This window comes from Maniola jurtina, chromosome 3 (assembly GCF_905333055.1).
Source record: "Maniola jurtina chromosome 3, ilManJurt1.1, whole genome shotgun sequence".
Lineage (NCBI taxonomy): Eukaryota > Metazoa > Arthropoda > Insecta > Lepidoptera > Nymphalidae > Maniola > Maniola jurtina.
Genome location: NC_060031.1, coordinates 6,388,984 through 6,413,789, shown reverse-complemented (window position 1 = coordinate 6,413,789; position 24,806 = coordinate 6,388,984). Strand labels below are relative to the sequence as shown.

At 36.9% G+C, this 24,806-nt stretch overlaps 3 protein-coding genes across 8 annotated transcripts in view; 2 read left to right on the top strand and 1 right to left on the bottom strand.

Moving 5' to 3' along the window:
- The window catches only part of LOC123881018 (transcription factor Sp9), a 95,748-nt gene that overhangs the window by 63,111 nt on the left and 7,831 nt on the right, over positions 1 to 24,806 (top strand). Inside the window, exon 1 of one of the 5 annotated variants that reach the window (XM_045929535.1) lies at positions 1,063 to 1,311. The exons of the other annotated variants lie outside the window; for them this stretch is intronic. Coding sequence (XP_045785491.1) covers positions 1,264 to 1,311 — 48 coding nt within the window. The 5' untranslated portion in view covers positions 1,063 to 1,263. Of the gene's footprint in view, positions 1 to 1,062; positions 1,312 to 24,806 lie in introns of those variants that run through there. 5 annotated transcript variants of the gene reach the window in all.
- Positions 19,988 to 22,242, top strand: LOC123881019 (protein ALP1-like). 2 transcript variants are annotated; one of them, XR_006799394.1, is made up of 3 exons: positions 19,988 to 20,594; positions 20,762 to 20,887; positions 21,418 to 22,242. XR_006799394.1 is itself a non-coding variant. In XM_045929538.1 (2 exons), the coding sequence occupies exons 1-2, from the start codon at positions 20,157 to 20,159 to the stop codon at positions 22,225 to 22,227; spliced, it is 1,248 nt and encodes a 415-aa protein (XP_045785494.1). In that variant the 5' UTR covers positions 19,992 to 20,156; the 3' UTR covers positions 22,228 to 22,242. The 2 variants fall into 2 exon arrangements, 1 of the variants encoding a protein (XP_045785494.1); XM_045929538.1 differs by lacking the exon at positions 20,762 to 20,887 and having other exon boundaries at positions 19,992 to 20,594.
- LOC123881024 lies at positions 20,636 to 22,979 on the bottom strand. The gene is made up of 3 exons (XM_045929545.1): positions 22,510 to 22,979; positions 22,241 to 22,344; positions 20,636 to 21,334 (listed from the first exon to the last, which is right to left on the bottom strand). Exons 1-3 carry the CDS (start codon positions 22,790 to 22,792, stop codon positions 20,717 to 20,719), a joined length of 1,005 nt encoding a protein of 334 aa, XP_045785501.1. The 5' UTR covers positions 22,793 to 22,979; the 3' UTR covers positions 20,636 to 20,716.

Here is a 24,806-nt window from a genome sequence, read left to right as displayed (position 1 = left end):
GACATTTTGGCAGATTTCCAATAGGTACCTACCTACCTAAGTAGGTAATGAAATGTCAAAATGACAAATTTATTCCTTAGATAAATAATCATTATTTGGCGACTAAAATATTGGCCCTTAAGATAACCATAAAAATTAAACTATGTATGATTGGGGGCATGGGGGCTATTTGTAACAGGGCAAGTTGTAGCTATTTTATGGTAGATTACTTTTTAACATTTTTTTGCTGGACATAGTTACATTATTACCTATCTACTTACTACCTACTTAGGTATTAAAAAAGAAGATCATTTAGGCTTGTCAGAATGCTCAGATTAATTTATTTGACCCTACTTACCTACCTTATTACCTTCTTAAATAAAATTTCCAACCCAAATAAAATTTTGATTTTAGGGAGGAGGTAAGTAGGTATGTTAGTAGGTAGATATAGTTACCTATTTATAAGAATACGCGACGCAAAGCGTGTAAAGTTGGGTAGGGTAGGTAAGTGTTCATCAGTCTAACCTAAGTACCTACCTACCTTTAATATTTAGTTAGGTATCTATTAGGTACCTTAGGTAGGTAAGTCATTTTTTTTCGACGATTTTGAGAAAAAAAAACAGCTAATTTTTAATTCATGAATTGGCGATAGGTAGATAAGTAGGTATAAGAAATTGTAATAGTAGAGGTGTCCTTATGCACGTTACTACTTACCTACCAATACTGGCAGCGAGTCTAGTTAAAACAGTTAAGTTTAGCTAGAGCTAGAGAAAGTCTCTTGAGGCAAAATTTTCTTTCTAAACACATACCTATCGATATGTATCTACAGCTAAGTTTACCATCTATCGCATTAAACCGCAAAGCAAGCAATCGCGTTCCAACTTATCGGTAATTTGAAACAAAAAACTTTATGCAAATTGAGGGAGCCGAAATAAAATGGAGTCGCGCGTGCGATCGATATGCGACCTTGTGGGCGGAGCTTAGCGTGGGCGGGGATCAATAAGAGGCTGGGATTGGCTCAGACCGCCCACCCCGCCCCCCACATAGCGCGCCGCACCCGCACTCGTAAACGTGTGCCCGAGCGCCGCGACACGAGACGTTCATAACATGTAAAATTGTAAACGCGCCTCGAAGTTACGATCGGCCTCTTTGTGACAAGCGGCCTCTTTGAATGTCGCGCTGGCCTCTTTTAATATTTGCGAAGATTTGTGACAGTTCTATTCGTGTTTTTTGGTTCTGAAGGCCGGTATATAGTTTGGTTGAAATGACGTGTTAGTGGAAACGATGATAACCGACATGTATGCGCCGCTGCCGGCGCCTAACAAATCAATAGTGAGTTTCTTTTCCTCATTCATAACAACTATTTATCTAATAAGTAGGTACAATATATACCTATTCCGTAATTCAATAATTCCGTAATTCCGTTTTATTTAGCTAGTATTAAGTAGAGCAGGTACTTATGTAGGGTGTAGTATGTACCTAGTCTAGGTATTAATTTAAAATATTGTCATTGCGTTGGTAGAGGCTCCTCAAACATAGACCTGGCACTAATCTCTACAGACAGGAATAAATTTATTTTAGGTACCTACTTATTTTTTCAACGTTGTTTTAGAAAGAGATATAAAAAAGATTTCTTTACTATGCAAGATGATATGATGTTCCCCGGTTTACCCTATCAATGTAAAATAAGTAGCTAGGTAAGATATTTCAGTCATCAATCATCATAGGTACTTACCTACCTACCTACTTACACCTATCTACCTAGGTGGATAGATGTATTATTTTCTAAACAGATAGGTTAAGTAGGTACCTACTTACCCTATATCTATCAGGCCACATTTAAAATTACTGCATCTTAAAGCATAGGCGATAGGTAGGGTAGGTAGATAGGTATAGGTGCTTGATTAGAGTTTTCCCGACGGCAATAATATGTAAAGTACATATAGTAGAGATATTAGATTCTAACAGCATAGAAAATTACCTAAGAGGTGGCTATAGCATAAACTACATCTAATGTGATGTGACTATGTCTGTATTGTTAGCTAAAGAAATTATTCAGCCTTCGCTGGCGGTCCATCTGCCCGTCTGTTTATCAGCGGGCTGTACCTATCTCGTTAACTTACGCTAACGTTTTTCACAAGAAATCAATGCCAAGTTAATAATAACATAAATAATAGTTTTTAATACAATATAGGTAGGTACTTACTTTGTATAATTATATTTATAAATATTATAATAAATAAATTTAATATACCTAATAACTACAATACTAATCTAAATATGTGAAATAAAATAATAAACAAGTGAAATCTTGTTTTTGCTAGCAAATATACTTCCAAAAATATTTGTTGTTACTACTTGCCCCCAGCCTGTTACAACTAGCCCCAAGCATGGGGTAAATTGGAACTCTTCTCTATTTTTAAATGTCAATCAAAAAGAGAAATTATCTACAAGAATATTTATGAAATTTTTTACAACTCCGTCTTTATGAGTCCGACTCGCACTTGACTGATTTTTTATTTCGATATTTACGGCAGAAATATTTGTTAAAAAAGTGGCTAACCCCGAAAAATAGTTTTTGAGTTATTGCCAAAAAAATATTATAAAATAACTAAGGTCTGGTCCTCGCGGGCTCTCTCTCTCTCTACTTATTATGTTTATGACCTTATCAATTTATATTGTAGTCTTAAAGCTTGTTACCTAATAGTTATAGCCTCCTATTTATTAGCAGCCGGGGTATTTTTTTTTATTTTTTTTATCTAAGTACATAATTTTATTCTCTTTAATTAATTATTATTATAGATTACTAAAATAACATGGCCATATTTATTTTTAGTTAGTAGGTAGGTATCTACAATTGCTAATATTTTCATCAATCACCTAAAACTGAAAAGTTCTATCCACGAGTCACGACCAAGTAGACGTACCGTCAGAATATAACATAGATACCTATAGGCAAAATAAGTGAATATTATTATATTCATAATAGGTACCTACGTAGTAATTCCTGAATATAGTTTTATGTAGGTTTAATAAATCTTGAATTATGTATTAGGTAGGTAAGTAAGTATTAAATTAATTTGAATATTGACTTGATTGATACTTTTGCTATACATACCTAATATTAGGTAAGTACCTATAGGTAGAGTGGCACCTAGGTAGGTAGGTATGTTATAAATTTTATGTACCTATAGGCAATACTCTACCATTCGTTTATTTATTCACTGCTTCAATTGTTGACCTCGATTAGCACTGCCTGCTTTAATCATTTATGTAAATCCTGTGCTAGGCAATCATTTGATAATATTTATAGGCAAATTAGTAAGTACATTAGTATTGGAAGTAGACCACCGTATAAGTAGTTGGGGAGAACGACTTACCTATAGTAGATACGTAAACAATATAATTAAGGATGTGTACCTACATATTGTAACATTATTATTATTATAGCAACCATTATACTTAAAAATTTGCTACGAATGTAACCATTTAACTACATGATTTACTGTATGTTATTACATAAAAAACCTCCTTAGAAACATTTACGTTTTTATTGTTTGAACTGTAATCACAATTATTTAGCGGTACGCAAGATATAGTTTTGCTTTGTTAAAATTGATTGCTCTTTTTCTAACAGATAGGCATCATAATCTAAATCTAAAGTTATCTAGATAGGCATGTATTTTGATTTCTGTTTTATAATAATAATAGGTATGATCTTCGGGTATCCTTAATTTTGAAAGAAACGACGAACGAAGAAACAAAACTGTTATAAATTATTCCAAAACAATATTTTTCATATTCATCATATTTTGTTATTTACCTATATTATGTTTTTTTGTTAACTGTACCTATCTATCGTCGATATCCCGTTCGGAAGACGGGACTCGATTATTAGATTTATGAAGCGTTGAAATGGAGAACAATAAGGCATTGTTCTAATACGATTTACAATTGAAAATAATCTACTCAGTATATTTCACCAATACAATTTATTTGATAATTCCATTTTACGGGCGAACAATAGATGCACCTTATTACGATTTGAGATTGATATAATTAATAGTAGGTAGATTCACATATTTTTATAAGTAATAGTTTTTGTAAAGCATTTAAAATTAGAGCGAACTTGTCCATCCTTTTCTCACATCGAAAGATTTGATCTACCTACAATAATATAGGTAAGGAAAGAATAGCTTTATGACATAATACATAATTTAAATATACGTATATAGATTCTAGATAGGCTGTAGGTTGTCCAAGAAATAATAATAATAACGAAAGTCGTTATGTAAGTAGTAAGTATCTACCTACCTAAAATATTAGGTAGGTATACAAGACAAGTGCTGAAAATTTAAATATCAGTTTTATTAGGTACCTTTATCATTCGAAAAATGCTATTTCTTGGTATAACGGTTTCACTGTGTGTGTGTGTTCGCTCTTATGAGTTTTGGAGGCTCGCACTTGCAAGTCTCCGTTCACGAAATTTTCGCATAAAAAATATACTATAAGTAGGTGTAAGTACAAAGTCTTTTTGAACACAGCTGAAAAATCTCCAAATAAAATCAATATAGGTACAGTTAAGATCCGTAAATCGTGAGGACACATCGATACATCAAATCCATTATGCGTGTCTAATAGATTTTTTTGGCGCTGGCCCATTCACGGCGCGCAGCGTGAAGCCCGTCAATGGCCATTGTGGCACCGAACCGACCGACAAACTTTTATTTGTAATGCCCCTAAATGGCTGTTGTCGGGATTAAGGTGCTTGATGCATTGTCATCCCTGAGTGCTGCGAAATCGACAAATCCGAAATAACAGGGTTAGCTCTCGAATTTTAGCGTAAAGTGGCGTGGACAATAGTAGGATATGTCACTTATGATACTAAAAATGGGTTTTGTTGGGCGGATTAGGCTGTCTTTTAGTTAAATTAGGTCGAAAGATGAATTTATTTACATAATGCATAGGAAAGACTCCTAACCGTTTTAAGTATCAATTTACTATTAGACATAAGTATGTAAAGATTGGGTAGCGATAGGGACTAAGTACTTACTCACCTAGCTAGGAACTTACCCAATTAATTATATTAGATATTGCCTATTAGTTTGAAATAGCTCAGGTATTTTTATTTTTTGCCATTATTAAATGTAGGTATGCTGGTAGTTTAGTTATGCTTATTGGACATCAACATTAAAGTAGATAATATTATGTTAGGTAGGTACTTACGGACTAAGTATAGGGGCAATAGAGAATGTTATTTGATGTCAAAAGAATTTTAGCACGTAATAATCAAATTAGCTAAAAACCCTGCAACATACATATGATACACAGTGCAAAAATTCCCTTTTCCATTGCACTATTTTCAAAGCTCAGTAGGTAAAGTCGTTAGCGAATGGTATAGAGAAAATAGTCATGTTGCGCACAAAAGCTCAAGATCTGTCACTTTTGATAGCAAAGATATCTTTTGTTAAGGGATTTAACGCTTCAAATGAATATACCCAAGCAGAAAAACTAAATTATATTTGTTATAACAGGGTTATTCGTGTTTTGAAGTGCTTTTTCTACCAATATCGATGGTTTGTTTACACTGGTGAATTGTTTTTTTAGGGTGTAAAGTCAACTAATTAATTTTTAAAATGTTCAATAAACATATTCTTTTGAACAGTTAGTAATGTTAGATCCTAGTGTAACTTTTCAAGTTACCTACCGTAGCATGTATTTATAGTTGGACAGGCAAACATGAAACAACTTCATACAGCTGTGACGGGTTAACATATTACCTACCTAACTCTGGCAAACTGGAGTGGGAATTTCATTAGATCCTAAATCCACGATATGTCAAATACTAGGCTATGGGCAGCTCTGGGTGACGTGAAATCCAAGAAAAATAGTCTTCTTCTTTTCTTGTTCGATGGCTTTTTGTAGAGCCAGAGCAGCACAATGCACTTCGCCAATGCCGAGTAGAAAAATAGTCGTTTTATAGCCTACCTAGCGTCACATGTAGGTGGGTAATATTTGACGCCTGCCAGTGAACGTTTTACAGCCATGTTGTGAAAATGTTAATAAGAATTGGGAATCATAACTTCCATTCAAATTATCTAATTAAAATAACTCATGAAGCAATTATGAAAAAATAAAACCGCGTTCACAGTAGCGACTACTACTCCTCATATATCACCACATATCCCCGTATATCTTTTTTATCGCGTCGCGGGACGTGTTAACCCGTTCATTGACAAAAGGTATTTAAATGAAGCTGTCAGGAAATGATATTTACTGCGCAACGACATTCCGTCCAACCGTTAAATGCACACGTGATTTCTGTTACCGTTTTAGATTATTTTAGTACGAGTAAGTTATGATGAAACATGTGCCTACGGCTCACTTAGAAGTAGGTAAGTACGGGTCTCATCTCAGAATGAGAATGGTTTGGCCGTGGGCATAGACCATAGTCACTTGCGGATTGGCAGACTTCACACACCTTTTGAAAACATTATGATCTACGGAGAACGCCCAGGCGAGCACGATTTTTCGCGATGTTTTCATTCATCGTTATAGCACGTGATATTTAAATAACAGCTTCGAGAGGTGCTGTCGACTTCATCGGGATGCTACGAGTAGGTACCTACCTAGTTGTCTCTGTACCTAAATTCGATGGCCGTGAAAAGCTAGTGGACGGACAGTCAGACACACTTCCGTATTTATAATATCAGTATGGAATACTTAAATGGATTATTGTCACTTATCAGTAGCATCTGAACAGGTATCAAAATCGATATAGGTAGGTCTAGAAATTCTTCGAAGCTTGGCGTTACAGGCGTGTTGACATATCCTCTAAATTGTCACCGTTTCAAAAACATTTAATTAGTTTACCCATAATAACTTATGAAATATTAAAGCTAAGTGAGGCGTTCATTAAATCTTGTCTACGTTATTTATGGTAACCATCCGTCTCCCGGTCGCGTCACCGCCGCGACAAATTTAACAATGCCACTCGTAGCACTCGCCCATAAAATGCTAAAAGAAAGGTTAATAATGTGCGGATCTGTCTGAGTAAGTGTTTCCAAAAATTTATTGAATGGCTCGAGTAATGGTCTGCTAATTTTGGCGGACGGAAATATATGTAGGTAGATTTCGATTTTTTGATTTTTTTAATTCAAATTAACTTTTGCAAGTGCTCTTGAATCATCAAAAGAATCGACCACTGATTTAGAATACATTTTCTGCCAAGAAAAATCAATCTAACCTGTAGGAACGTACCCCTATACTAGGTAGGTAAGCAATTTTTTAATTTATGGCATGTCAATTGATTAGTATTATTGATTTTTATTGGTTGGTAGTTGGTACTGCCATTTTCTGATTACTGTCATGTTTATTTTCCACTAATTAACTTTACATAGTTTGATAATTTAATAATTACAGATGTAAAAATTATAATGGATTTAATTAAGTGTCGGATATTAGTATCATGATTAAAAACAGCACGCTTCAAGTCGTCAACATTACCTACATTGTGATAATTTATTATTACATGAGTACTTACCTACCTACTTGTACTTCTAATAGCTACTTATTCCTATTTAAATGGACTACAAAATCATTATAGTATATTTAGAACTTTTACAAGATCCAGAGTTTGGAAAACATAATTAAAGATGTTGTTTAGTATTCTATCCGTAGTCCGTACCTATCTAAATATTTTGTGGGCAAGTTGTATTAAACCATATTTACCATGATGTCAAAAGGTTAATATTTTAATATGGCGATTCATACGACTCTAAAACCTGATTTTAAGATACTTAGTATAGTAACTAATACAAAATATATTTTACACGTACCTTAATTTTGGCCAAAGACGTGGTCATCTCACTTCTGAACTGTTAAATCGTAGTCAGGTTCCTCGATGAAATGATAGACATAATCCATTTAGTAGCGTTTATTTCTCCAAACACTATATTAGTTATTTGTGGTGATTTATTTCGTTTACTTGTTTAGAATTTGATTATTCACTTTATTAGGAAGTTTTATAGATTTTTGGCCGTGAACCGGCATTATAACACGCTTCAACACTGACGCTCAAAAACTGGTGGACAATACCGCCAAAATTCTTATTTATACACGTTACGATTTTAGTATCATGACTTGTAAAAAAATGTTTCTACTGAATTTATTCAAATCAAGACTTATATTTTCTACTTTTAAATTTGAGTCAAATCAAGACTTTACATTTTCTATATTTTGATCAAATCACCTTCAAATATTAATTTATAATCAATGATAAAGCTAACACTACGAAGCGTCGAACTAGGGTAATTTTTTTTTCACATACCTAAACAAAATAAATACTTGAGGGACGCAAGTTAGGTACATAATATACAAAATATCGCTGATAATATAGTAAGCATTTCTCACTACATTGCACTTTTTACAATGGAGCAAAAAATGCACAATATTTCCTAAGTAAGTACCTACCCTGTCCAAGAACATATACCTAGTAGTATAGGTACTACAGGCAAAAAAAAAACTGCCCTCGGCCTAGGAATATAAATCGCGTGTGTATAGTGAATTGTAGTTATCCCTGTTTTATCGACTATTGACTGGACAAAGTGTAATTATTATTATAAACGTCTTGTCTATTGCGGCAGTTAAGGCTTCAAGCGTAAAAACTGCCTCAAACGGCTTCACCGCAGAGTGGTTGCAGTTTCCTGCCATCACCACAAATGACCTTTTAATATTGCTTGTTAGTCATGTTAATATGGGATTGTTATCGATCGTATTGATGGCAAATTGCGACATATAATTGAGGCCCAAGTCGCAGCTGTAAAGTAGTTGGTAAGGTGTTTTTAGAGAAACGTTAAACGGGGTTAAAGACAGCAAAAATTATGTGACAAGTAAAAATATGAAAGTCCTTGTATGAGTAAGCCTATAATAATAGTTTCCTATAATAGCTGATGCCCATAATTTCACCCGAGGCATACCTACGTTATAATAAACTTATTAAAAGTGATAGTTTTACAAAATTATTATTGAACACAATGCCTATCTTTTCCGATCTATTTAAACGTGAAGCTCGTTCTACGGAGTGGGTAAGTCTACAAATAGTCCAACGTTGAGCCAATCATTGTCACCTTTCAGAATTCTGTGCGCCTTTTACAATCACTTTTAGTTCGGCACCAGGTCAGATTGCAGTCCAACTTGTAATCTGAATTAAAACAAGGCAGTCCGGCTGGCCGATTACGGAAAAGCAGTATCAATCATTATTACAATCTCAATTATTGTGAGTAGTTGGATTTATTGTGGAAACCTATTCTTGCTGCAACAATACATTTTTAAACCCCCGACCCAAAAAGAGGAGTGTTATAAGTTTGACGTGTGTATCTGTGTATCGGTGTATCTGTGTATCTGTCTGTGGCATCGTAGCTCCTAAACTAATGAACCGATTTTAATTTAGTTTTTTTTGTTTGAAAGGTGGCTTGATCGAGAGTGTTCTTAGCTATAATTCAAAAAAATCGGTTCAGCCGTTTGAAAGTTACCAGCTCTTTTCTAGTTATTTCTGTAACCTTCGCTTGTCGGGGGTGTTATAAATTTTTAATTTACACTTGTAGCCAATAGTGAAATAATGTCGCCCAATCAGAGGTGATTGCAATCGTCACACTGTTGCCGTAACTACGGTGATAGTCCCTGGACTATTAAGTACCACACGGAGATTTATACCTAAAACTAGACAGTCAGAAATTAACCACGAAAGGTATGCACCAGTGGTAGATGAATTTGACGATCCCAAAGGCCTGCTTGTAAAAGTTTAATTGAATAAAAAATATATTATTTATTCAGTTAAAATCCCATGAAAAAGAAGAATAATTAAAAACATAAAAGAGGTTTTCCCATCAGCTATACAATATGTACCTAATTAATGTGTGAATTTACGAACAGTATCCATAAACGTAAAGGGCATTCTGGTAGTACCGCGCCGGTCAATTTCACATCATGATGCGATCCACTGGTTCGTCAAACATTAAGGTCCAGTTGCATGACCGAGGGTAACATTTTTGTAATGGTTACCGTTAACTTTGACCACAAAATAAGAAGTAAAGTGGGTTACAAAAGTCAGTATTTATACCTCCACGATTAAGTTTAACGGTAATCGCAACTTAACTTTGACTGCCTGTCATGCAACTAGATCTTAATCAGCAAATAATACTTACGTAGTTAAGTTTATCTGCTGCATGATATTAGGTATTATTCAGTGCACTATAAAGACTAAAGCTGCTATCGTGTTTATTCGTTTTTATTTTAATAGGGCCTAGTCACTAGGCCCTAGTGTTACGCTTCACTTGTAGAAATTAAATAATTATACCTATATCCAATAGGCAAGCGTTAGGTAAGCGCATTCTGAAAAAGATTAAATTATTACTAAGTACCGAAATACCTATCAAAATGAGTCAATGTTTAATATCTTTAAGTACCTAGAATAGTTTAAGAAGCAGTGTGTGATGTGTCGGTCTTTTACGCACGTACGTACTTTACGCGATTAAAAGAATAATTCTGAATCATGAATAGGATTCTAATATAGGTACTTAGGTAGGTACCTTCTTACGTATTTTTTGAAACATGATTGAACAATTACAAAAATCAGCCCACTTAAATTGAAACGTATTTTACCTCTTACTCAGTGCTAATAACTTTACATGTAGATATCCACTTCGGATCCTCAAGAGCCGAAATGATCTGATATGAAAGTCATTAATGCCATCAGGACGATTGTTGCCAGCTTCTGTGTACATAAGTAAAAACTGGCTTCTACGGAAAAATAGAACCTTTCCAAGCAGCATTAAGGTGATAGTTGGATGAAGGGGTGAGTAGGCAATGGTTTTGCAACTCACTGCATTAGCCCGCCTTGTTAGTCGGTGCGAGCGATAATAAAGGAAGGTTGCAAGTCATGAGGGCAGAGGCGCCGCGCCGTCATCGCGCCCTGTCAATACGCTCCCAATGACGGGCAAGGTTATTTTAGGAGATGCACCACTAATTAATAGACACTACTCGATAAAAAGGAGCGGCTCCACTTTGTTCTACTGTCAACGCGATCTGCCAACACGGTTGCCTATTTGTGTCGGAGTTTGAATCTTGATAGAGAATAATAATTTAGCCGCTGCACCTTGGTGTTTTAATTTTTTTGTACTATGTAGGTATTATCATTAACCCCCGACCCAAAAAGAGGGGTGTTATAAGTTTGACGTGTGTATCTGTGTATCTGTCTGTGGCATCGTAGCTCCTAAACTAATGAACCGATTTTAATTTATTATTTTTTTTTGTTTGAAAGGTGGCTTGATCGAGAGTGTTCTTAGCTATAATTCAAGAAAATCGGTTCGGCCGTTTGAAAGTTATCAGCTCTTTTCTAGTTACTGTAACCTTCACTTGTCGGGGATGTTATAAATTTTTAATTTACACTTGTTTAGATATAAGATTAGATAACTATTTTTACCCGTTGATAGATAAATACTTACTAACGATCTGTTTCATAATATATGTCTCAGCACTAATAAAATCGGAATTTAAATATATCTACTTAACCCTCGAAAACCCACATTATAACCACAAGGTGCCTACAGGTAGGTTAGAACTTCGATCACTATCCTACTCTAAGTTGATGACGATGATAATTTTGCACTCTAGGAAGACAATAGATACCTAACCCAATATGTAGAGCTAATTAGTTTTTGAACATAAAAAACCGGTCAAATGCGAGACAGACTCGCGCACCGAGGGTTCCGTACTCGGGTATTATTTCCAATATTTTGCAAGATAGATCAAAAACTATTATGCATACAAATAATTAAAAATTTGTTTTAGAATGTGCAGGTAAAGCCCTTTCATATGATACCCCACTTAGTATAGTTATCTTAATTTCTTCAAAAATTATCTTTTTGTGATATAACCACAAATTCACGGTTTTCAGATTTTTCTTTACTTGTGCTGTAAGACCTACCTCGCTTTACCCAAAATTCATGATTCTGAGTCAACGGGAAGTACGCTATAGGTTTTATTTACAGACACAACAGACGGACAAACAGACAAATAGACAGACAACAAAGTGATCCTATAAGGGGTCTGTTTCTCCCTTTAAGGTACGGAACCCCAAGAACTATATAGCAACCGTCCGTCTGTCACCCAAGAAGATTTTTTGTTTAGACTGCAAATGATCATCGTTCCAAATGTCACTAAGCGCGTCACGGCAACAATTAATTTAACGCGTCGCTCCAGCACAAAGGGAGAAAGGCGCCCCGTCGAGACGCGGCCGTGCTGCGAGCGGCGGTGTCCGTCACCAGCGAACAACGTCGATCAAACTTTAATCTGTGGTTAAAAAACTAATAAAATATATATTTTTGGACAATATTGAGCTACAATCTTTTCGACTAAAACTAAAAGGCGAGAATAATAAACCTTTGATTAAATATTGCACGAATGTTTACCTACCAACTATGTACTAAAACTATGTCGATGAACGGAGCTACTAGTCATTGGCACTTAAAGAAATTACCTCAGTTTAGGTACCTAAGTATATTGTGGTATTTATTTATCTCGCCATAAATACTTAAAGCAATACCAAAACAAAAGTCGACCAGTGCTTCAACTTTCATTTTGTGCTGGTGTGACACATGTGGAAGAAACTTTCATTATAAAACTTATCTAATTCAGATAATGACAAATAAACTATAGATTAGTTACCTAATCGCTTAAATTACAAAATCCACGACCAATCGTGGCTGCGCTGATATTTCGCGAACACTTTTTGATGTCCGTAAGCTCATTATGTAATTATAAAGTTCTAAATGTCAGTTTAGGCATCGCAGAACAGTTAATTTAACACATTAGCTTGGTTATACCAACTATCAGTTTAAAGGAAATAAGACGCCCCATTGCGCATCAGAGCACTGCGAGCAGCGGGTGGCGACATCGATCGCACCATTCGATTCCAACTTATCGTATCAGATTATTCACCTAATTTGGTGGCTTGTCAGTCTAGATATTAGCCAACATTGTCTGAAATTATTGAATTCTCGTAATAAAGATTGAATCCATACTTAATATTATAATTGCGAAAGTGAAGTGTGTCTGTCTGTCTGTCGGACTGCTAGTTTTCACGGCCCAGTAGTTTAACCGATTTTGATGAAATTTGCTTAAACGATGGTACGGAACCCTTCGTGTGCAAGTCCGACTCGCGCGTGACAGGTTTTTTAAATTTTATACAGACTTGTCCTTGTTAACCCCCGACCCAAAAAGAGGGGTGTTATAAGTTTGACGTGTGTATCTGTGTATCTGTCTGTGGCATCGTAGCTCCTAAACTAATGAACCGATTTTAATTTAGTTTTTTTGTTTGACAGGTGGCTTGATCGAGAGTATTCTTAGCTTTATAGCTAAGAATACTCTCGATCAAGCCTTTTTTTCAACGGCTGAACCGATTTTCTTGGCATAAGCCAAGAAAATCGGTTCAGCCGTTTAAAAGTTATCGACTCTTTTCTAGTTAATGTAACCTTCACTTGTCGGGGGTGTTATACTTACATTTTTAATTTACACTTGCCAATGATAGTCTTCAATAAAATTATCTCCTTCTTGTGGTTTAAACAGCCTTAAATACTTATAGTAAAGAGTTCCTCTGTGAGTCAAAACAGTACAATGAAGCCCTGTAGTATAACAGAAAAATCATTGTGATTAATCGGGCCACTAATAAATCCACAGCTACTGTAAAATCCATTGCACATGTCCCATTATGTCCATCATAAGTGCTATCGGAAATTGCAACTATCAAGTGTAGCATCCGGCTTTTAACTGTAAATTTTCCGTCCGCAATTTGTTATTGTGGACTGCCGGATTAAACAAATAGGTTTCATGTATCGAAATAGTCATTACCGTTGAAGGAATTTAGTGGCATTTTCTAAAATAATCTTGTATATACCTAGGTATTTTAGTTTTACTCTCTTCAAGAAAATCTTTTGGTGCATTAGTCTTTGCCGTACCTACCTACTTTATCCATATTTTGACAATTCCGCAATGTTTAAAAAAGTTGTAATGAATTGAAAATAGTTTCGAAAAACTGAAAAGAAAAAAAATACTCTTTTGGTAATGGTAAATACTATTTAGTAATTTTGGTGAGCTTCACAATAAAGATACTAAGTAACAAATGTAAAAAATTTATAACCCCCCCGACAAGTGAAAGTTACAGTAACTAGAAAAGAGCTGATAACTTTCAAACGGCTGAACCGATTTTCTTGGATTATAGCTAAGAACACTCTCGATCAAGCCACCTTTCAAACAAAAAAAAACTAAATTGAAATCGGTTCATTAGTTTAGGAGCTACATGCCACAGACAGATACACAGATACACAGACACACACGTCAAACTTATAACACCTCTGTTTTTGGGTCGAGGGTTAAAAAGTAAAATCCATGATGATCTTGGCTACCTATTCAGTGATCTTGCTGAGATTAACGATAAGGACAAACACTTCAAACTTCATATTTATAAATTGTCAACATTCGGAAACGTTCACTAAAATCTCTGGCACTTATTACGAGAGGGTCGTGTGCCATTAGCTCCCTCCGAAGCGATATTTTATATCCTCCACGACGCGGCGCAGACAAACCGCCATGAATACTCCGCACTCCGCTCAAGAGTCAAGGGGCTTTGAATCGCGCCTGCCATTGATGGCCATAATGTTCACATCGTTGATCCGGTGAAGGGTCTTTGACTAATTAATAGTACATTGATATTTGAAAATTAAAGTAAACACTGTGTAGTAGTAAAAGTAGAAAAAGTGAATTTAGATATAAGAACACATTTTACACATCACGGATATACCTACCTAAGCTAAACAAATTTTAAATACCAACCAAATCTTTTGTAGGTCGATAAGTAACGCACAATGGAGGACGTGGTTGTGGAATTTAATTTTCTTGCCGCGAATAAAGTCCGAAACAACTTTTAGTATCAATGAATACTGCGCATTTATGTCACTATAATAGGTACGGTCCAGTGTATGGAAAGCACGTCATTAGAAATTACAATACGATCCTATCTGCAGCTTTAGTTAGGTCCGCAATTACCCATGTACAGAACTTATGGTGCTTTGTGGTCACTGTGGTCTACTCATTCAAACGCTTGACGCTCATTCAAGCCCGTTCAAGCCAGTTATGTTTACGAACTATGAAGTACGAGGCACTTTACATCAGCGGCATAGCTGCATGCCTACTTAAAATGAATTGTAGGCTTACTTAAATGTTTACATTACTATGGCTTACTTACTGCAACGCAAGCTGGAGCCAATAAGTAATGTTCCTAACTGTGATACAAGGGAGAATTCCTGGCAAGAGATCGACGATATAAAAGAGTGGAGTGGACTCGACTTAGTAACCCGAAATTGAAAGAGGTGAATTTTCGCATGGTGACTGCATAACAGATTTTCAAGATGACATTTTGATGATGACAACGACATAGTACGTAGGTACCTACCTACCTAATGTAAGCTTTGGAAAATCTGCATAAATGAACAGTCCTATAATATTTTGCACGCACTTGCATAAAATATTTTCATGCTGATGCATACCTATAGCCTATAGCTAATTTATCTCTTTTTGTATGAGTTAAAAAAACTAGTTTCCTTTGCAAAATGGTGGGCATGAATATAAAATATGTAGGTAGGTACTTACCTACTTGTATGTAGCCACCTTTAAACTTTTGAGCTGTGGTGCAAAGTGAAAAAGCTCGTGTGGCTTAAACTTTATGCTTAGTTTTATCTTAGATTAAAATAATTATAATGAGGTTTCATGAGAAACATTTTGTGATAAGAGAACTTTCCTATTGGAATCAAATACGTCGATGCCCGTAGGTACTTAGGTGGTCGCGTGGCTTGGACCGCCCGCTGCGGCCGACACTGCGCTATGCTAATTCAATTGTGTTATGAGAGCGGATAGCGGCGAGCGATACCATCGACTCCGCCCGCATTATCATAATAATGCGCGAGTCACCTCGCAGACGCGCCTTGGCTGTGTCGACACGCTCAATATCCGATGCACAACAAGAAATAATATCCTAACATGTAAACTACACCGACGCGTCTTCAACTCTTCAGTGAATAATGTCGCCGGTTTATGATGAAACCCGGGTTTTTATCAAAAGTCTGATCGAAGCAGGGCATGCCCCAGCCCGCAGTTGTTAGCACCATGACCATTGGTGCTTTGATCGATCCTTCGCATCGGGTCTTCGAGACCACAACGCAACATTAATTTTCGTTAAAGTTCCTGAAATGGGGTTCAAATGCTAGATTTGTTTAGTAGACTCTCAGCTAATATTTCATAGCCAAAGTTACTGTTCGCGCCGCTAGGATGTGTGCGTACCTATATATATGTGTCGAGTGACGTGCCGCGTATAAAGTGCTCAAATGATAACCCCGACATTCGAAATGCGGTCAGATAGACAGCTACGCGCGGCCTGTGCGTCCACCATGTTACTTATTCTCAATTCTGTACAGTAGTAATAAAATGCTTTTTAAACAACATTAGTTGTTATTCGAGCTTGTTCGACACCTATCCTGAACACGAAATGTGTCCTGTCACGGTCGCCATTTCTTGTTCAGGATAGGTGTCGAACAAGCTCGAATAACAACTAATGTTGTTTAAAAAGCATTTTATTACTACTGTACAGAATTGAGAATAAGTAACATGGTGGACGCACAGGCCGCGCGTAGCTGTCTATCTGACCGCATTTCGAATGTCGGGGTTCTCATTTTAACACTTTATGCGCGGCACGTCACTCGACATATATATATAGGTACGCACACATCCTAGCGGCGCGAACAGTTACATACAATAAGCATCATGAATAAAACCAAAACACGCCTGGTGCAATCAGTACCTAATATTTCCCGTCTTGCTATATTATAGGTGTGGTGTCGAAACTTGGATATTCGCGTTAGAAAAACAGAGAACTTATGCGTTGAAATGTAGTGCTGGAAGGCGAATATTGCGACTGCCAAACGCACAAATGCATCAATTCTTTCACAACAACAGATTAGAACACTCTAAACGGGTTTTCCACGCAACGCATCCTTAGCTGTTTTGGATATATCGCCCGCCGCAGAAATGAAAGTATTGAGAAGCTGATCATACCTACCCAGTACCCACCTACCTACATAGCTATATAACGATCAATGTCAAGTCACGAGATGGTGCAATCTAATCGATTCCAAGAAGTGTGAAAAATGGCGAAAGCGGTTCTCATGGAGAGCCGGCCGCGGGCGCCGCTCTCTGCAGTACTCACAGTTCTTGCCGACGATTACATTAATCTAGCGGGATGCAAATTGAATTATGGGACTTTTTGTGGCCATTCATTGTTTAATATCGCCGCTTTGTTCTTGTGCCGAACCGTAACTACGTGACGATTGAACATTCAGCGCCTTGTAATCGCTCGCTATCTCTCTAACTCGCGCGTGATTGTACTGTTCCACTCCGTTCGTGACGGCAAATTACTATGTTTTATTTTATTACTTACCTAATTATTGCTATTGTTGCGAGGAACCTTCCTTTATCTAACAGACTTTATTACGTTATTTTCTACGGTGTCTGCTACGGCTATCATTTTCAGAATATCACCCGTCAGATAAATCTACATATTAGATATCTGTGTTCTGTAAGCATTGGAAAGATACTCCATCAATTTGAAATTAATGCAGTTTTAGATTGTACCTACTAATTGTATGGAAATTATTAATCGCCTTAGGAAAGGTAAAAAATGTACTTAGTTGTGCACTTCCGCGTAGCTTTGAATAAATAGGTACGTATATTATGTTCATTATTATTTTCATCGCTGATGAAGTTATAGTCCTAAGACGTGTATAATTGGGTAGCTGAAGTACAGTTTTTTCGAAGGACAAGGATTGTAGTCTTTCTTCCATATCAATAGAGCTATTGTATGAATTGTCAACTTAATTTCTCTTGTCTCAGTTTCATTATATTGACATGTGTTACTCGAATAGGGTATTATTTCTTTTCAAATACTTACCAAGTAGACATGGCATGTAGCTAGACTTATTCTGGTAATAAAAGCAGTAGGTAAACGGCTTTAAAGCGACGAACTATAGAACTAAAGTGACTGACGGCAGAGCCCCGCGGGAATATGTTCCGAGCATTTTATTTGTTTGTTACTATCGCATAAATGGAGCTAATTATTATAATTTCAGTGAAAATTACTGGAATTATGTTGCTACCAAAAATACGTGAGTTTAACGATGTTTTCTCGGAACTTGGGAGACGCGAGGCCCCAGGCGATGTCGAGCTGCACGCAATGCTGTAAGAGTGATTTTGCAATATAACCTTGAACTTATATCGTCACTTTTATTTTTAAAGCTCCTTAGGTCTTACTAACCTATAGTAAGTTACTAGATGATACCCGCGACTTCGTTCACTTGGATTTAGGATTTCAAAAATCCCATGGGAACTCTTTAACTATTTTTTGGGATAAAAGGTAGCATCCTTTTCCCACTTTCTTGGAAGGGCATGAACAGTGCCATCTACGAGACTTTTAAGGAACTCGACCTGTAAAGATCCTCATTGATAAAGTCAAAAGTGTCGTTGCTGGTTGGAGTAAAATGCCGGCGCATCCGAAAACTTCAGCAAAGTTCATCGTGAACTTTGATCCGCTCAAAATATAAAATATCTAGTAGGCCCTAAGTACCTACCGTGATCATAAAACAATGGCATAAAAAATAAGTAGGTACCTTCCGTGCCTACATTGTAATCTGTGATTGCAAATGTTTCGATAGAATTACGTCACTCACGCCTTAGCCTTTTGAAATAAGAAGAACTTTACGATCAAAGGATGAGAACGAGTATTTTAATGCCATTATTGACAAAAGTGTCTCCCGGGTTCCTTTCACTTTAAGAAGAATTTTTTTACAATAATTTTGTAATTATTCAGCGTATTATGTATTATTGTATGAGGCACTATATAAATGACACAGAACAGACCAGCCAAAGGGGATCCCTTGTTTCCACTTGACTGTATGTTTTTTATCGTATCTCGGAACTGGTTTTTCGAATTGGTACTCCTATTATCTGAGCCTCGTCGGTGAAGGTCGGGCCTTACTTTGTTTTAGAACAGATTCCGTCACGCAAAATATTGCTACATTATTTTATGGCTCGAATCTCTGATATAATTACGATGGTATTTATTTGTTTTTCCTTGGATCACCAAGAAAGATTCACGTTGTTATCAACTTGTGAAATAACTTTTTAACATGAAAAGTTATTTTATAATGCATCTTCGCCCGAGTCATACATTCTTACTTACTTGCAATTTGGAACGCGAACGTGTTGAACTGGTGAAAACTATGGTTCAAGGTCCCACTTGCGCCAGACCTGTCATATTTTCTGAGAAACGAAATGTGCGTGATAAGTGTGTGATAGAGTAGTGTTACGCATACCTACCTATATGTTGCCACTTAAAAACATTACTTACAGACCTACTTTTCTTAAAGTCTGCGTGATGATTTTTAATTTTTATGCATATTTCATGAATAACATAATTTAAAAATTACGACTCAACTACGAAAATTACTAGTAATAGGTAGGTATAATATAAGAGGACGGATAGGTCTTAAGGTTGTCAACCAATTGGAACCGATTGCGATCATAGCTGTCAAACTTTGGTGCTTGGCCCCTTCTTATTTTGTGATTGTACTCCATAGCGTCGGTAACAAGTAACAACTTTGGTGGAAGCGTGAAACCGCGCTAGTTATAATGGTCATTAGACCGCTTCACGCGCCCACATGTCGGTCCCGAATTGTGTCGGCAAATTATTTATTTAAATGGAAATTATCGCCTTCGCTTGTGACGTCCGCTTTTCACGGGCATGTGTGTTTAATTTGACCGACATATGTGTTTGTGGGGTTTAGTTTTTGTCTGTGACCAGATTCAAATTGACTCTATTGGTAAAATTCTCTTTAGTCAATAGGTGGGTCCACACCGGACGATCCATCGATCCCGCGATCCGCGATCCAGGATCGCGGATCGTGGATCGTGGATCGTGTTATGCCGATCCACTCTTGGAAACTTGCGATCCCAAATATGCGCTCCAAGCGATCCTAAGGCGATCCGTGATTCAGCCAGTCTAACTCTTGTACGATATGGAGTCACACGTACAACGGCGGCGTCTTGCCGTTGCAGCAGTAACTTTTATTTTGCTTAAATGCTTGCGCAAAAAATCACAAAAAAGAAAACGACGGTTTTGGGTGAAACAAATTTACAAAAATCGCTTGGAATCTGGGACTCAGCTGTACGCAGAGTTAGTGTCAGATAAAGTTGAACACAATTTTGCAAGAATGAATGCTAATCAATTTGAGATATTGTGTTCATTATTAAATAACAAGCTAAGAAAGAATGATACAAATTATAGAGATGCCATTACTGTGAAGGAAAGATTATTACTAACATTGAGATTTTTAGCAACTGGAGATTCGTACGTCAGTTTGCAGTATCTGTTCCGCATTTCCAAACAGTCTATATCGATAATTATTCCTGAAGTTTGTGAAGCCATCATTGACCTGTTAAATGATTATGTAAAGGTAAGTAAAACCATACTTTATTACTCAATAAAAAAGTAGTGTATTACAATCATAATTTAAAGAAGTAACATGTTTACAATTATTAATTATTTTTTGAAAACATGATATAGGTAGGTACTTATTTAATTCGGTGGTGACTGTGGAAGTGAATAATCCTGAGGTTTCAGAAACTGGGACTGCGATGAATTGGAGGCTAGATGAGCAGACGGTGATGTCTGTGGAATTGGAGCTGGATAATTTTGAGGTTGTAGAGACTGGGACTGTGATGAAGTGGATGCTATTGGTGTGCCAGGGTATGAATTAGTGTAATATCCATAATTGCTATCCCCATATCTTCCTGTGTCAGCTTGAAAAATAACTTGGCATATAGCATTTTTGACATTAACTAATGTTACTGCATCATATTTCCGCAATTCAGTAGATATATACTGCCCGAAAGCAATGTAAGAATCAGTTTCCGGTTGTGGTGGCTGAGCACATTGTTGCAGAAGTTGGAAAGCCTCTGAAAGAGTTTCATCTGATATGTCATCTGCATTATTAGAAGTAGTTTTCTTTCTTTTTTTTGTTCTTTTGTTTGTTGTTTGGACACTGGATTGTGCATTCTGATCATTCTGCTCTCTACTCTGATCTGTGTGGTGGTTGGCTCTCTCCGGTTGTGTGTCACTAGTAATGTTACTGTTCTCGTTTTCGCTCACTGTAGTATTAACTTCAAGTTCCCCATCAGTCGTATCAGATTCTACCTGTAACAACAATTATTATTACTATTTACTGCTTATTCTTATTTTCAGCTTTATATTATAATTAAGATCTCCTTTATTTTCAGGTGCCGTCAACTAAAGAAGAATGGCGTACAGTTTCTCAGCAATTCGAGAATAAGTGGAATTTCCCACACGTGATAGGAGCGATGGACGGCAAACACGTCGCTATACAATCGCCTTTTAATAGTGGCAACGACTTTGATAATTACAAATTATTTCCTAGTATTGTTCTTTTTGCATTAGTAGATGCAAATTATAGGTTCCTGTATGTGAATGTTGGGACTAAAGGCAGAATATCAGATGGAGGCGTGTTCAAAAGCACAAATTTATATAAAAAACTTGAAAAAAAAGAGCTAAATATTCCTCCACCGGAGATATTGCAAGTTCCCTATAAAATTGAGGTACCCTATTATATACTAGGTGATAAAGCTTTTCAGCTTAATGATTATACTATGAAACCATACGATGGTACACGGGAAAGGGGTTCTTGTGAAAGAATTTTCAACTACCGACTGTCAAGAGCACGTAGAGTAGTTGAAAACGCGTTTGGAGTACTTAGTTCTGTCTACAGAGTCCTGCGTAAACCTATGCTTTTGGAACCAGAAACTGCGACTAAAGTCGTGCTGGCAACGGTTCATTTATATAACTACTTACGCAGTAATCCTAACTTTATATCGCCAGGAACGTTTGATACAGTACAGGAGAATGGAGATGTAATACCTGGAAGCTGGCGAAATGAACCGCCATCACAATCGCTACAACCGATGGCCGTCGTACCAAGAAGAGCAACAGAAAATGCCACTACAATACGGTCCCACTTAGCAAGACACTTTGTTACAAACCATACAATAGTTTGGCAAAATGAATATCAGTAAACTAATAGCTCACAATATGTTCCAATGTATCGCGTGTGGTTCCGGGTTCATTTTTATCCGCCATAAAGTCGAAGTCATCATACGCAAACCACTTTGATTTATATGTATCTTGAGCACCTGAAATAAACAAGTTACTCATTAAAATAACCACGTGTATTTCTAACAGCTTAAATGTAAAAAGCGAAATCACGTGAAATCCACAGTAAATATTATGATGTAATTACTTATAATAAAATATATAATTTTAATACCTACAGATAAAAAGTAGCTTTGTTTTCTTACCGGATCCAGTTATACGGCTTTGCTTCTCTCTGTGTTTCTCCCTTCTGTAGCCTCCCGCCAGAGATCGCATTTTTTTCTTTAGGTTCTCGATCGACTTATTCCCCATTTCACGAGAAATCTGACACCAAGCATCATCTCTAACACCTCTATTGGTGTAATTAGAATCTTTGGGATCCCATAAACATTTAAATTCTTTATAAAGCGATATCAAACGGCGACTTTCTGAGATGTCCATGGCGAGGTGGATCGCGCGAACCAACACAACCGTCCACACCGCGCGCATCACGCAACTGAGGCACCTTTGAGGCTGGCACAAAAACCGACCGCACACGGATCGCGCGAGGTAGGGAGCGCGCGCTCCAATACGTGCGCATGGATCGCGCGCGGCACGTCCACACCGCCTGCATCTTTGGATCGCGCTGCTGCCGCGCGCGATCGGAGCGCGATGGATCGTCCGGTGTGGACCCGGCTAATGGTTTTGGCAATACGTAATTAAATCAATGTTTTTAGGATTATGTTATTATCATCATCTTCTTTTAAATCTAAGTTTAAAGGTCGTTGAATTAGTTTGGTAATAGGTATTAGGTATGGCAGGAAAGCTTACGCCCCTCTTTCTGAACGTTCGCCGCAGGGTGCAAGTGCCCACATAGGCATAATCTACCCACTCATAAGACACGCATTAGATAGGTGCAATACTGCAACCTACCTACATGCAATACTGATCGTGTTTTCGCACTTGCAACCACACTTCATTGTGCTTTAAAATCAGAGAAGAGATCTATTAATCTATTTCTTTTTCTAACTACTAGCTCTATATCTATCCACATTAAGTATGGATAGCACTTTAAGTAGGTACCTACCTATACCGACCTATTACCAAATTTTCGTGTGTTGACAGACGACACTAAACATAAAATATGGTAGTGCCGCTTAAGTCAGGTAGGTAGTACCTTCTAACAAGTTGCAATGAACCCGCACGACGTTTCACACTCGGTCACTCACGTGTGGGTAGAAATAGTCGCATGGTGGTTAATGTGTAAATAATGTCCCCTGTCATTATCTTTTACTTAATCCGTACCTAACTACCACCGAGTTTACAACGTCAAACTTAGTTGCACAACTGGGTATTTATTACTACTTTTTTTTACTAATTAGAGTTCCATACCACTACTAGTATTATACAAAACATCAGCTGTTTATTTTATATCTGACAAATACCCTCAGAATCGATAAAATCCCCTTTTTAAGTGTCAGATTGCTGGCGACAGAACACTGAACCACCCCTTTGCCCTGCTAATGTCCTTGCCCGTAATTAGGTTCTTTATTATAGAAGAGTTTCGAATTATACTGTAATTTGAGGTCACTCTAATTGGACCCAAAAACCCCCAATAAATTAGTCAATTTTCACTATACCCGTCTGTAGCTCATGACGTGAGTGGTAAAACTAAACTGCTTATTTTATTTACTATTTTTCGCAATTCTGTAACAATTGCAATCTTAATGGAGGTACCCGCACTTGCGGTATTAACGAGAGAAAAAATTTGTGATTTGATACAAATTTCATGCGGTGCGGTGTTAAATTGGCGCGAATATTTTGTGCAGTAAGGAATCATATGGCGCTGGCCTTAGTATTACTTGGATTTCTGTGGCGCTGACCGCCTTTGCAGTGCGTGCAGGTGAAATTCCGCACGGAAATAAAAATCGCGTGGATACAAATCGCTGTGCGGGCCAGGCCGATTCAAACGCAGCTTTTGCAATAAAGTTTGAAATTGCAGTTTATAAATTAATAGATAGGTCCCTTTATTGATTTTTGAAACAAAAAAACCATCAAATTCACGAAATAATACCTGCGCTAGTAGCTCTGGCCTCCAAACTCTACCCACCCCGATTTACTTCCCTCAAATACAACCTTATATCTAAAGAACTGTAAGTTCTGGACAGTTTTAGCCATATCTTGTATTCAATAATTAAAATTTCACGCATAAAAAGCAAGTGTTTAAGCGACGTTTTAGTTTGGAGCAACCCATTGCAAGTGTCCACCTAGATATGTGGATTTAGTGACAGAGATAAAATTAATTTCGCATTCAAATGTAGAGTCAGTTTAGACGTCAAAAGCAGACAATATGGCATAATTTGTTGATGTGTTAGTTTGCATTAGAATAGATAGGGAGAGACGGGCAGTCAAAGTGTTTCATCCGGAATTAACCGGATAATTTTCTAACAGTGCAAATTGTCTATCGAAAATTTGGTGGGTTTATTATATCGACATTAAATTATGTCACCGGTTTCACTTCAGA